The following is a 14,905-nucleotide window of genomic DNA, read 5'->3' on the forward strand; positions in this document are numbered from 1 at the left end:
TTTTTTTTTTTTGTTGAAATTATTGTAAAACAAAGAGATTATTACATTATAGTATATAAGTGTATATACGCACTCCATTGTTACTTTATTATTAATTACTTTAACTTTAACTTTTTCTTTTTATTTTGTTTCATACTACTTTTCGTTCTCATTTTTCTATCCTAATATATAACTAAATTCTTCATTAATAAGTTCATTTAGAATTACTCATCAACTACTGTCTTTCTTTTTTTGCTAGTTAAATGTTATTTAGTAATTTTTTTAGATTGATTTTACGTTTCTTAATAACCTGACATTTAGGCAAACTAAGAGGTAAAAAAGGATAAGTGAAGCATATTTTTGAAAACAAAAATACTATTAATACATAAGAATTCAGTGATATGTAAACAAAAATATAACTGTTACTAATTAACTTTTTATATAAATTTTTTTAAGGGATAAGTACTATTTTGATCCTAACGTTTAATATCAGAATCGAAATCGTTCTCAACCTAATTTTTTATTTAGAATCATCCTTAATATTTTTTTCCGTATTAAAATCGTCCTTTTAATTTTTTACGAACAAAAATACCCTCCATCAGCAGTAGCAACTTACCACCACCACCACCACCACCTCCCTTACTCCACTACCATCACCTCCTTTACTTCCATTAAATACTAATAATCAGATTCAAGAACACCAACAATAACACATTATTCAAATTCAGAAACAACAACATCAAATTCAACAACAAAATCAATCAAAAAAATAATAAATCAAATCAGAATCGGAAGCAGAATCAAAAGCAGAAACAAAGCAGAAGCAAAAACAGACATAAACGCAGAAGCAGAAGAAGAAGCATATGCATCCGACAGCCCGGTAGCCATCTCAAGCGACAGCGGCGACCAGACTCGTGCGATGGAGACTGGATAGATCGGCGGTGGTAGGAACCCAACTCAGCCTCGCCTTATCTTTATCTCTATCTTATCTTTATCTACTTTTATCTTTCATAGGCCAATACTCTATATATACTTAGTTTTACCTTCATAGTTTACAATTCAATCAATCAACAATCAATAAAATTTCTTCATCTTTTTCTTTCACAATTCTTTTATTTTCCTATTCTTTCACAATTTTATTACTGGCGACGCACTCCACGGCGGCAGAAGCATGCACGAACAGCGGCGACGTCTTCTCCTCTGTTCGCGGTTCTGGCGGCGGCTTGTGGACGGACTGGCGACGATGCAGGTGTCTATCCCCCTCAGGTAGAGTCTACGTCTCCAGGAATGTTATCTTTTGTGAACATGAGTTTCTCTATCCAACCTTCTTCCTCAACCAAGCACAACCCAACCATACACAACACTCAAACACTACACCTCCAGCTACTTACACCTTTCACCCTCCTTGCTTAAACATGCATGATACACCTCCCACTAATTCCAATACTATGTCTTTATCATTACTTTCTATATCTGTTGAGGTCACTAATATTGTTGAAACAAGAATTGACAATATTGAAAATGCAAATTTCGTTGAAATTGTTCCATTGCAGGTTGTGATTGGGCCAAATATGTAGCCTTCCAATGCTGCACCTTGACCCTCATTTTTTCAACTCCACAACCCTGCCCTTGCTTCGACTGCTGCCCAGAACAGGCACCACAAGCAAACCGAGAGCAAAAATGAAATTTTCAAGCCTAAAGTGCTCATTGTAGTAGTGAATTTGGCATCAAGCTCTATCAATACCTTACCAAAATCAATTGCTGAGGCGCTTGCAACTCTACCATGGAGAGAGGCCATGGAGGAGAAATACCCATCGTTGATCAAGAACTATACTTGGCAGCTAGTTGATCCTCCTTTGCACTCTGAGCCCATAGGGTCCAGCTGGGTTTTCAGGATAAACAAAAATCCTGATGGCACAATCCAAAAGTACAAGGCAAGGTTTGTGGCCAAGGGTTTTCACCAACGCCAAGGGTTTGACTATGATCAGATCTTCAATGCCGTGGTATGGCCTGCAACAGTTTGAGTCATGCTCAGTGTGGCTCTTGCAAAAGGATGGAAGATTCATCAGTTTGACTTTAATAATGCATTCCTCAATGGGAATCTTCATGAAACTGTTTATATACAGCAGCTAGAAGGGTTCAAGGCCCCAAACTCTCTTCAAGTCTGTATAAGCTTCAAAGGTCCCTCTATGGACTCAAACAAGCCCCTAAATCCTGGTTCACGATACTCAACTCTGCACTTCGAAAATTTGGCTTCACAAGCACTCAATCAGATGTCTCCTTATTCACAAAGTTTACCTCCTCTTCGGCTACATACATCCTAGTGTATGTCGATGACATCCTTGTAACTGGTGACTCTACTGAAATTAAGACACTCATGACTCAACTTTACAGCACCTTTTCCTTAAAAGAGTTGGGTGAAATGAACTACTTCTTTGGTATTGAGGTTGTAAAAATTCCTAATGGCACAGTGACTCTCAAGCAAACAAAGTACATTAAGGATCTTTTAAGAAGAGCTGAAATGACCCATGCAAAGCCTGTACCTACCCCCATGACCTCCTCCCTAAAATTGTCTATCTTTGGAGATGGCTCATTCAGCAATCCCACTTTGTTTAAATCCATAGTGGGTGGTCTGCAGTATGCCACAATCACAAGGCCCAAAATTTCCTTCTCAATGAATAAGGTAGCCCAGTTCCTTCATAACCCTCTTGAGTCCTACTAGAAGGCAATAAAAAGAATTCTCAAGTATTTGGTAGACACTACACAATATGGTCTCAGGTTCAACAAATTTACAAGCTTCAGAATCTATGGCTTTTGCGACTCTGATTGGGCCAGTGACATTGATGATCGCAAGTCAACTAATGGATATGGCATCTATCTTGGCTCCAACATGGTTTCCTGGGCTAGCAGAAAGCAAACAACAGCATCAAAGAGCAGTACTAAAGTTGAATTTAGGGAGATCGCAGATACAGTGATTGAAATTGTCTGGCTTCAAAACCTTCTCAGTGAAATCAGAATTTCATGCTCAACCAAGCCTGTGGTGTACTGCAATAATTAAAGTGTAGTCCTGCTCTCTGCCAACCCAACTTTGTACAACAAATCCAAGCACTTTGTCCTCAACCAATCCTTTGTTCGAGACTATGTAACCAGAAAAGAAATTTTTGTCCAGCATATCCCAGCTCATCAAGACTAATGGCCGACACCATAACTAAACTTCTCTCAGCCACAACCTTTCTTAAATTCAGGAGCCTGCCAAGAGTCTTTGATGTAGCATCATAGAATACCCTTGTTTTAAGGGAGCATGTTAGTGTAGTACATACAAGAATTCACTCTAGAAGCTTCTACAGTTGCTAGCAAGTAGTTGTGCCAGCTCAGCTGGAGTTAGTTACAGGAGTTAGTTATAGGAGTTAGTTACACCCTCAACTATCTATAATTCATGTTTTCACTATTATAATAAAGTATTTTTCTTCTTCTTCCATCCCTTTTCTCTGTAATCGCTACTTCATTATTAAGCTACTGATACCTTACAGCAAGCATATAAATGTTTAATTGTATATAGGTATCTCATAAAGAAATTAGCATATACATAATATTAACCATATATTATACGTGTAATTCAGATATAAATGTTTTATGGTCAGGCCAAAAGAAATATAATTAGTTAAAATAATTTTGACAAAATAATTAATGTGGGTAAATATAAAAGGTATAGGTAAACAATAAATTTTTCTTAAATTATTGAAAGCATCTTTTATTGAAGTAGTATTATTGTTTACAAGCATTATCTGATTTTAGAATGATAATAGGTTTCAATAGGTTTTTTTTTCTCAAAAAAGAAATATCGTCTACCTCTTTACATAGCAGTATTGTTTACAAGTTTTTTATCATTGATTCATGAAAATCCTTTTTATTATATCTACTTTCCTGACATTACGAAATTCAGGAACAAGTTGTTCTTGGAGATCACCCAGAGCTGAAAGATTTATGGCTTGGTAAAGTGCATATCCCAGCTGAGGCCTTCTTCTCTGGTTTCAATTTGGAACGTCTGGTGGTGGAAGGGTGTGATGAATTTTTTACAACCGCAATACTACCTTCTTATTTACTTTCATTCTTGAGTAGATTACAAGAGTTGGAAGTGCGGAGATGCAATTCTATTGAGGCCATATTTGAAGTCAAAGATATACCAACAGATATTGTTATTCCTTTGAAGAAATTGATTTTGGAGAAACTTCCAAATCTGAGCCACGTTTGGAACAAAGATTCTGAAGGAAAGCTCAATCTTCCAAAACTGGAGGAGGTTATTGTTGATGAATGTGCAAGCATAAAATCGGTGTTCCCAGAATCAGTTGACAAGGGTAACATACAAAGGTTAGAAGTGAAGAATTGTGAAGAATTAATCGAAATTGTCACAAAAGATGAAGCAGCAGACAATAAAGAAATAAATAATAAGGAGCATATAATGTTTCCTAAGCTAACTTCATTGACTCTAAACAATCTGCCAAATCTTACATACATTTATGCTGGAATGCGAATTCTAAATTGGCCCGAATTAATAGAATTGGATGTTTGTCATTGTAAATTGTTCAAGAAATTCCCAACAGATTCCGCTGTAAAGGTACGAAAGCTCCTACTTCAAAAGTATTCATAATATTTCTAGTCTGCTTAACTTTATATATAATATGCTTATTTCTCCATGGAATATGTAGTTTTGAGGAGACTTCATTTTATTTATCATAATAAGTAGCTCATTCATATTTTATTTCTTAATATATCTGTAGTGTACCGATCCAAACACTTTATATATTCGAATTCTTGTACACTCATAATGACCCAAATGCATGCAGTATCTAATGTGAGAAGCTTGCCACATATAAACATTGCATATGCATTATGCATATACTAATTTATATTTAATAACCTGTTATACATAATTTTAGATCATGTCTCCAAAAAATTCATTAAGATAGTTTAATTTTTTGTCAAAAAGGTGCTCCCAGGATTAAAAATATACATATAATATTGAGCTGATTTTAATTCTTTCATGATATCACTTTAAAAAAATATACTTCTATCTTTCTTTTGAAAATATGCTTATTGAAAAAAATTAACTCCATTCGTTTGTCTCCCTCGTATATTTTAAATATAGTGTCAATTAATATTTTTGAAATTATCTATAATAAATTATCATTTGGCAATGAGCTCAAAAGAGGTGACTTTTATTTTGAGTTTAGGATTGAATTAAAAGTATTTATAAATTTTAAATAGAAAGACAAAAAATAGTCAGTTAATCTTTTATTTAAAAAAAAAAACACTCAACTATGTCATACACTTTGTCATAATAATATTTTGAGAAATGTTAGAAAAGTATTTATAAATTTTAAATAGAAAGACAAAAAATAGTCAGTTAATCTTTTATTTAAAAAAAAACACTCAACTATGTCATACACTTTGTCATAATAATATTTTGAGAAATGTTAGGAGACCATCAAAATTTATTGTTTTTGGTCATCACTTAGCCATCAACTCAATTTTTTTAGTCTAGTAATCTAACAACATATTTTATCCCATACTTTTAAACATTGATGGCTAAGTAATTGCCAAAAGTAATAAATTTTGATGGTCCTCTAACATTCGTTTAATACTTTTGTGTAACTAAAAAAATGGTCAAATTCTTTATTAAATTCGTTATTTATTGTTGAACAAATTGATCTTTTTATTTAAAATATTTTTTAATTTGAATTCAATTGTCATGTGAAATCTTTTTTTTATTTATAACAAAAGCTATATTGATCGAGTAAAATCATCTTTTATGACAAACAATTGATATTATCTTCATCATCAAGAAGAGTAATTTCTTAACACATGTTTAACTTATAAGCTTCTGCATGCTTCATTTATTTTATTTTATTTGGAATACTTTACGCATTTTGCAACATTTAAAAAACAGAGAAGGTAAATTATGTTGTCATGTCATGATGATGGTGTGTTGTCCTTCTTACTAAGTTTGAATCCAATGGAGCAGGTTGTTACCCCTCACTTAGAGCGACTGTTAATAGACAAGGCAGGTGTGATGATGCTTGACAAAGAACTGCTTCATTTGGACCCCCAAAACATAAAATACCTGATATTGCAGGGCTTTAATGATATTCATGACTCAGATGCCGCATCTGCCTTTGATTTCTTTCCCAATATTCAGGTGCTTGGGGTAGCCGACAGTGCTTTCAAAGAGATATTTCCCTCAAAAATGCCTGAGATTATTCATTCACAGCTGCTTGTTCGAGCATTGGAACTGAGGAATCTGCACAAGCTTGAATCCATTGGGTTACAGCACACCTGGGTGGCCTCCTCTAATCTCACATGGCTGAAACTTGAGGGTTGTACATCTTTGAAGTATTTGTTCACTTTTTCAACCGCCAAATGTCTTGTTCAACTTGAAGAGTTGCACATATCCAACTGTGAAGCACTCGAAAGTTTAATGGTGGATTATCAACCACATGATGATGATCATGGTGTCATCATATTCAAAAATCTTCAGAAACTGTCTCTTAGCCAGATACCAAAACTTGAAAGCTTCTACAAAGGAAAGTCAATTTTGAATTTTCCATCTCTATGGATAGTCGAGGTTACTGAATGCAACAGATTGGAGTACATGTTCACATTCTCAATTGCCAAAAGCTTGAAAATTTTATATTTGATTAAGATTTCCAAATGTGAGTCATTGAAAACAGTAGTTTTGGCAACACAAGAGGCAAACAAACAACACGAAGATCTCACATTCCCAGACCTTGAAAATCTGACTCTTAGTGAATTGCCAAAACTTGAAAGTTTTTTCATCGGAAACTCATCAACTTTGAATTTCCCATCTCTAAAGAAAGTCGAGGTCACTGAATGCAACAAATTGGAGTATATGTTCACATTCTCAACTGCCAAAAACTTGCAAAATTTGTTTTATATGAAGATTTTCAAATGTGAGTCATTAAAAACAGTAATATTAGCAACACAGGAGGCAGACGAGCCACATGACCTCACATTCCAACACTTCTGGCAGCTGTATCTAGGCGAATTGCCAAAACTTGGAAGCTTTTTCACGGGAAAGTCAACTTTGAAATTCCAAACCTTCTACTTGAGCGTTGGGATCAGTCAATGCAAGATCATGAAAACTTTCTCACACGGTGACGTGGAAGCACCTAAATTATGGAAGGTGGAGATAGATGGAGTGATTTGTTCGAAAGATAATCTAAATGTTGCAGTCAGTCAACAATTTGAGAAACGAAGGAAACAGCATTGATGAGTTAATTAGTACAATCATAATTGAATATGTAAGTTATTTTCTATTTGCTTAATTTACATCTTTTTTTACTTTTCGTGTTATACACTGCACCAAAACAATGGGGGCAAGTTTTTGTTTTGGAATGTCATTTAATTTGCTTCCTTCATTGCTCATTTTATTATCCAATGTTTGTCCTTTGTGAGAATTTAATAAATTAAAGAACGGTTATAATTAATGTAACTTGAGTTAACTAGCTCTTGTATATAAATTCTTGCAGGAAATTTGTTGCTTGCTCAGAGAAGCTTATTTTCAATGTATTTGTTACCAGCAAAACTAGTAGTCTAATCAAGGAGCAACCGAAGGATGGTTGGTAAGGTTTTTATTTTTTATTTTTTATTTATTTATTTATTTATTTATTTTTGAGAAAATAATTAACATGATGCAGCTACATATTTCTTTTTGCTACAGAAAAGTTTTACTTTAATAAATTTGGGTAACATTGTAACAATCATTCAACTCAAATTATGAAGAGTTTGTCTTTTTCAACCTTGTATTTTTTTTAACTTCAACCAATATCTAACTGTCGATCGAAAATATTTAGTTTCAAAAAATACCGTACTCGAAATGTAATGGATTTCTATTTCAAGGAATGGAGGTTATATCAAGAAAGGTTTTGTTGAGAAATGAGAAGCAGGAGCCAATCAATGTACTCAGTCGAGGAATAAAGGTTATTTGAAGTTGATTTTTAGCAGTTACTGACGTGGTACAGAAAGAGCGGGAACGGTTACTCGAAGATTAACACACGTGAAAGTTACTCTTGAATTTGATTGGTTAAGCATGAGAGTTATTAGTGCCTTTTCAAAAAGTATCTTTGGTTCATATTTCAAGGATTCAGAATGAGATTGCTAATGAGTTGGTCCAAATCACATCGACATTGATATAGAGTATTCCCTAAAATTTTGGAAAAATTGGCAAAAATTCGTCAAATTTTGGTACCCATTGAAGAAAGAGATAATTGGAGAAAATCAATTGCTGAATATTTGAAAAATTCCAGTAATCAAGTGGATCGAAAAATTAAATTAAAAGCAATGAACTTCATATTGACGGCTGATGAATTGTACAAGAAAGGCATTAATGGTAGCCTTTCTAGGTATCTAAGTAAATTGGATAAAGACATTGTTCTTGGAGAAGTTCCCAGAGGTATATGTGGTGCTCATCAAGTTGGGATAAAAATGAAATAGGTACTTCGACGAAATCAAATATATTGGTCATCTATGATTAAAGATTGCATTGATTATGCAAAAGCATGCTAGAAGTGTCAGCGGCATGGAGTGATACAACAGATTCCACCTTCTGAGTTGCATTCAATTATTAAACTTTGGCCATTTCAAGGGTGGGATTTGGATTTGATTGGAATAATACATCCACCCTCCTCGAAGAATCATAAATTTATCCTAGTGGCAGTCGATTGTTTTACAAAGTGGATTGAGTTTGTTCCTTGAGTAGAGGCAAGTCAAACTGAAATTATTGATTTCATATAGGAATACATAATTCATCGATTTAGGATTTCTCGAACTTTGAGTACTGATCAAGGGACTATGTTTATAAGTCAACGCATTAGAAATTTTCCAGCCTTGAGGAACATTATTATGGTAACTTCGACTCCATATTATGCACAAGCGAATGGTCAAGTTGAGGCAGCAAATAAAATTTTGATTAACTTGATTAAAAAGCAAACTGGTCGCAAACCTCGAACTTGGCATGAGATTTTAAACCAAGTATTGTGGGCTTATCGAAATTCACCTAGGGGATTGACAAATACATCTCCTTATAAATTGGTGTATGGCCATGACGCACTGTTGCCATTAGAAATTAATTTTAACACTTTAAGAGTAATGAGGCAAGATGATTTACCGATTAAAGATTACTGGAATGCAATGTATGATGAGTTGAATGATTTAGATCAAGAACGCGTTTTAGCACTCGAGAATATGATTCATCAGAAGAATAGTATTGTTCGAAGTTATAACTGTCGAATGAAAGAGAAGTGCTTTAGCGTAGGAGAGTTAGTGTTAAAAGTCATATTACCAACAGAAAGGAAGTCAAAATTTTTTGGTAAATGGCCCCATAATTAGGAAGGACCTTTTCAGGTGATTGATTTGTATTGCGGAAACGCGTATCGAATTAAAGATATTGATTCTAATAATGTGGTTAAGTCGATAAATGGGAAGTATTTAAAGCAATATTGATGTATAGAAGATAAAGTCTAAATATATAAAAGAGGGTACAAGTGAAAGAAAAAGTTATAGTCAGAATTAAATTTTGGGCAAGAAGGGTGCCAACAGTTCCTCAAGTTCGTAGCGAAGTTGAACTCTTTCGCTTTCGAGAGAAGAATAAGTTTGGATTTCGTCATGCTCTTCATTTTGTGCCTTGTTGTATCTTCTTCTGACTTTTTCTTGTTTATCTTCCAGCTTGCAAAGTTCTTTGAAAAGCTCTTGTTTCTTTTGCTGTGCTGCAGCATGGGGCCCTGCTAATTCAGCTTCCCTTTCTTGAATCCTGGCAAGTTCTCTCTTGAGTTCTTTTTTTTTTGTTGTTAAAATAAGCTTGGGTACTAGCAGCTTGAGCAACTCTTAGGTCAAATTCCTTGTATGACTTTTGTATCGACTGGTAGATAGTGCCAACTTCTTTCGGTTCCTTCTTGATCTTGGCCATTCTTTCTTTGGCTTCCTTTAGTCTGTCTTGAGAGATGGCAAAATTGTTGGAAACCCTTGTGAACCTTCTCAATATCAAAGAAAAATGAGGTGGAACTTGAAATTTAAGAGAAGAACTTAAGATGTTAGATAGGAGGCTATTCAAATCATTTTGTGCAATCCATTCGTTAGCAATATGGGTTAATAGCCTAAGAAGAGAGATTAATTGCTCGAGAGTTGTAGAAGTGAGATCTGCAGGGAGATTTAGTATTGGCAGATCTTCGGTAATTAGGCTCGAGATAGGAATTTCTTCTTCTTGAGTGATTTTGGTCAAGACAGCCACAGGTTTAGCTAAGTCAGCATCCTGAAGGTTGGGGGCAGCGGCTGGAATTTCCTTTGAAGGTTCGGGGCCTTGTGAAGAAGATGGCTCGACTAGTTCTTTTGGACTTGGAGATCTCGAAGGAGAAGGTATTGTTGCTCTAGTATCTCGATCAAGCGAGTTGAGGGTTTGTGAAGTTGGAGAGTTGATAATACAATTGGCATTAATAGGAGAAGAAGGAGTAAAATTGTTCATAGCTTGAGGAAAAGGGGATTTTTCTTGGCTCAAGTCCACCAAGATTTGTTTTTTGACAATCAATGGTGGGATAATTTAGATGGGTTCGACCATGACAATGATGGCTTGAGTAGAGGAGTGAGGTTCCTGAGATCCCAATCTATTTTAGTTCCCTCGCTTTTTTGGATCGATTTGTGTAATCGGTGAGAAAGGAATGGATTAAGCAGCCCTCCCAGCCTTTGTCATGATAGAAATGTTTGTAAGTGAAAGAATTCGAAGTTGATAAGAACAAGTTTAAATTGGTGAATAATTTTACTTGGACAGATCTCCTAGGAAGGAGATGTGGGAATGAAGAAGTCTCTGAGGAGTTTTCTGAATTAGAACCATCAGAAGATGAGGAAAAAATATTCGATTGGGATGGTTGTTGGCTCTCGTCAGAAGTGCTTTCACTTGATGATTGTTTCTGAATTAAAGATTGAACAGTTTAATATAAGGTTTATTAAAAGATGTATGATGAGAAGAGGTTTGATAGGAAAAGTTAACCAAGTACTTACCCTTGCAGGTTTGGAGGTTTTTGTTGAAATTTTTTGGACCTTCTGTCTTGGTTGCTTGGGTTTCTTAGAAGTGCCGATTTTTCTTTTCTGAGATTTTTTGGGTGAGGCCTCGGCTTCTTGGAGAGTTTTAATTGAAGATCTTTTAATCTCGTCCAAGGTATAATTGTATTGAGAATAGTAATTGTTCCACCACTCGACAAAAGACTTAGTGACGATTCACTACGAATGTAAAGCAAATGAGAGTAGTGACTTCGATGTGAATTGTTGACTTTGAGGCAATTTTGGATACTTTTCTTCAATTTGAATTTGATGTGACAAAGGGCACATTCTTTTTGAGGAACAGGTGCTAGAAGAGCTTGAGAGAAGCCCATTTGTCTTGCAATGTAGTAGGAAGCATGGAGGGTCACTGTAAATTGCTCTTTCTTGTATTGAGGTATTCCTATTGGAAATACCTAAGCAACAAGAAATTTAACCCAAGTTGTGTTAGCCAAGTTGTTGTCATCATCAGTAGTGGGGAAGAGAAGTCGTTCGAACCAAGCCGATCCACAACTTCGACGTAAAAAAGGGGTAAACATCAATTCTTTGTTCTGAAAGCTTTTGCATGAATGAAGTAATGAGAATACATCCCAGAAAAGGTCTTTAGTCGAAGAGGTATTCTCGAAATTTGGATGGAAAGGAACTAATCGAAAGCCTTTGATATGTTATTTTTCCAAAGAGGTGCCCCCACCTTATTTCACATATTTTTCAAAAACGACATTGAGTCATATTTGTAAAAGCCAAAGGGGACCACCCACTCTGATTGAAGATCTATTTTGAAGATAGTCAATTAAGTGCCCCATTTCATCATATAAATGCCCCAAGATTAACTTGGCCAAGTTGAACTTGTGACCTTCGTGGAGGAAGGCGACCAGTAGAAGGAATAACTTCTACATTTGAATGCTCCTTGAACAGAAGACAATGTCATTCAACCAGTAATATAAGAAAGCAACGTTTTCTTCATCAGTCACAAGATCATCTCCATGGCCATATAGTGACTAAGAAAATCACTATAAGAATTCTTTTGGGTTATCTTATAGGAGTTAGTTGGTTTCATGTCAAATGTTACCTCGGGGTAGTTTATCAGGAGCCCAGTAATGGCAATGACATCAAAAAGTATGGGCCATATCATTCCACAAGGGAGGTGAAAATTATTAGTGGTTTTATTCCAGAAACACTGGGCAGTTCCAATCATCCAATGGTGAGTGGTTGGTGTAAAGTGAGAGAGACAAAGAAGGTCATGGATGCCATGTGCTTTCCAAACGTCGCCTTTTGCAGGTTCGAGGCATTGGTACCAGGCACGGAAGTCAGCATTTTGAGAGGTGATTTTAGGATTGTTTCTGAAAGGCTTTTTGTGGTCAATGAAGGGGGCAACAAAAAAGTCTTACTTGATAAGCAAATCTTCTCTTTCAGTGCTCGGGAAGAAATGAGCATTCTTCTTGGTGTATTCCAAAGTTTGTAAAGGACCAACGAAGCAACATGAGTCATCGTCGGCAGTAAAGGGGATGAGAATCCTTTTGTCAGTTGGCAAGCTCTTAGGATCTTTGATGATAACATCATTGAATCGATTCAAAACCTTCAAATTCGATTGTTCAAAGGCTTCGATTGCAACGTCTTTGCTTTTGTCATAGGCAGATAATGTTCTTGGAACAGAAGGGGAAGCCATTGATGAGTATACCAAAAAGAAGCCTAATGATTGATTTGGTTAGGGAGGGAAAGTTTGTACAAGAAAGTTCGGAGAATAATAGTAAAAAGTTTTTGAGGAGAAAGATGAAAGTTAGGAGACGGAAAGAGGACATTATGCAGATGGTGAGAAATTTCTCAAACGGAAATAAAAAGTTAAGTAACGCTACCATTTTGTATTTCAATTTTTTCAAATTTGAATTTGAAAGCTTTTTTGAGAAGGTGAAGTAGAAGAAAGAGAAACGGTTAGTAATGAAGAATGTGCCATAGTGGGTACAAATAAATGAAAATTAATAAATTTCATTCAAAACAAAGTTATTGATTATAGTAGCAAAGTTAAACGAGATAGAATTAAGTGTTTCATTCTTAAATAATATTGAAAAATAGGTTAATTCTAAGGGGGCAATTTGTTGATCGAAAATATTTGGTTTCGAGAAATACCGTGCTCAAAATATAATGGATTTCTATTTCAAGAAATGGAGGTAGTATCGAGAAAGGTTTATCGAGGAACGAGAAGCAGGAGGCCAGAAGCCAGTCGATGAATAAAGGTTTTTGAAGTTGATTTTTAGCAGTTACATACCTGGTACAGAAAGAGCGGGAACGGTTACTCGAAGATTAACACACACGGAAGTTACTCTTGAATTTGATTGGTCGGAGACTTTAATAAATAGATAAAAGATCGATGAAGAAGAGGTTGGAACTTTACTTTAGAAAAAGTACTCAGGCACACTCATATACCAGCGATTTACTGAGTCTATATTCGAGTCATTTTTCTATAGAGTTCCTTCCATGTCTTTACATTTCCTTTAACTTTCTTGAAACTTTTACTTTTTTTTGCGAATTTACCTTTCAAGCAAGTTGTCTTTCCTGTTTTCCTTTAAGTTTCTGTACTTTATTTTGGATTTTAAAAGTCCTTTGATTTTACCGAAAGGCATTTTACTGATCTTTTAAATTCAATGTAATTTATTTCAATTCCAATCAATTTATTTTCGAATTACTTTATTTATCTTTTAGATTTTCTTTTATTTTGTTCAATAAAAAAATCCTTTGATTCACTTTAGAAAATTGTACTCATAGAAGAGTAGATTTTGCTCTCAGACCATTAGATATTAAACTACTTTCGATTTGTTAAAAATCGATAAAACACTAACACAATTGTTTATGAACTTTTATTTTTAAGGTTCTATGGGACACCAATTGCAGCAATTAAGAGGATATAAGTGGATCACATCATGGCAACAAATATTCATTTCTTTTTGAGTAGTATGGTGTGGTATGAATAAGTTCCTAACTATGCAGGAAGAAGTGTTTGACTGCCTTTTAAGTGGGTAGCTATAAACTAAGTGTGTTTTATCAATAAAATTATATCTTGTATTTTATAGAAGATATAAGGTGTGTGTGCATTGTAATTTATTGAGAACACTAGTGTATTTTTATGTATGATAGTGAATTGTAATAATTTTATACGATTCAAGGGTTGTGGTTTGTGTTGAACTCGTAAGAAAATAAAGTTGAGAATGGTATGTAGATATATTTTTGCATAAAATCGTTTTCATATATAAAGTTGACCCTATATTTCAATAAAAATTCAACATGTGTATTCCTTGCTCGCATAAAATGTGCTTCTATAATAATGATGTATATTTTTCATTTTTAAAAAATGTGATTGTTAGATAAGATCTTATGCATTAGCTATGAGTATAGAGATAATGAGTATCTTAGTAATCTATTTCGATGTAATTATTAGAACATTCATGACAGCATGATTTTAAATTAATAAAAAATGTAAAATACATTTTTTGTGCGAACATTTTTTTGAAGTTTAAAAAAATAAATTTTTTCTCTATTTTCTTTTATAATTGATTCAAAACTTTCAATCTTACTTGGAGAAAAATATACAACAGGTACATACAAAATACCACAAAAACCTATTTTCATCCAATCACGCAAAACATAGCAACTCCCATTACTAAAGCTAAAAACTTGGATAATAGTTCTTCAAAACAACCCTATCTAAATGGCTTAGCTAAGAAGACAACCACATATCAAACACCCAACTCTCGAAAACATATTAATAATATCTAAAAAATACACCATACTCTTCTATTACTATCACTCGAATATACTACACTCTAAGTTT

General features: G+C 34.5%; 1 protein-coding gene across 11 annotated transcripts in view; it reads left to right on the plus strand.

The window, feature by feature from the left end:
• Window positions 1–14,905, plus strand: part of LOC107626874 — a 153,808-nt gene that overhangs the window by 35,346 nt on the left and 103,557 nt on the right. The window contains exons 10-14 of one of the 11 annotated variants that reach the window (XM_021115440.1): window positions 3,816–3,822; window positions 3,930–4,594; window positions 6,002–7,298; window positions 7,527–7,619; window positions 13,946–14,234. The exons of 9 other annotated variants lie outside the window; for them this stretch is intronic. In XM_021115440.1, coding sequence (XP_020971099.1) covers window positions 3,816–3,822; window positions 3,930–4,594; window positions 6,002–7,267 — 1,938 coding nt within the window. In that variant the 3' untranslated portion in view covers window positions 7,268–7,298; window positions 7,527–7,619; window positions 13,946–14,234. Of the gene's footprint in view, window positions 1–3,815; window positions 3,823–3,922; window positions 4,595–6,001; window positions 7,299–7,526; window positions 7,620–13,945; window positions 14,235–14,905 lie in introns of those variants that run through there. One more of the 11 variants, XM_021115441.1, reaches the window with a different exon arrangement.

This window comes from Arachis ipaensis, chromosome B02 (assembly GCF_000816755.2).
Source record: "Arachis ipaensis cultivar K30076 chromosome B02, Araip1.1, whole genome shotgun sequence".
Lineage (NCBI taxonomy): Eukaryota > Viridiplantae > Streptophyta > Magnoliopsida > Fabales > Fabaceae > Arachis > Arachis ipaensis.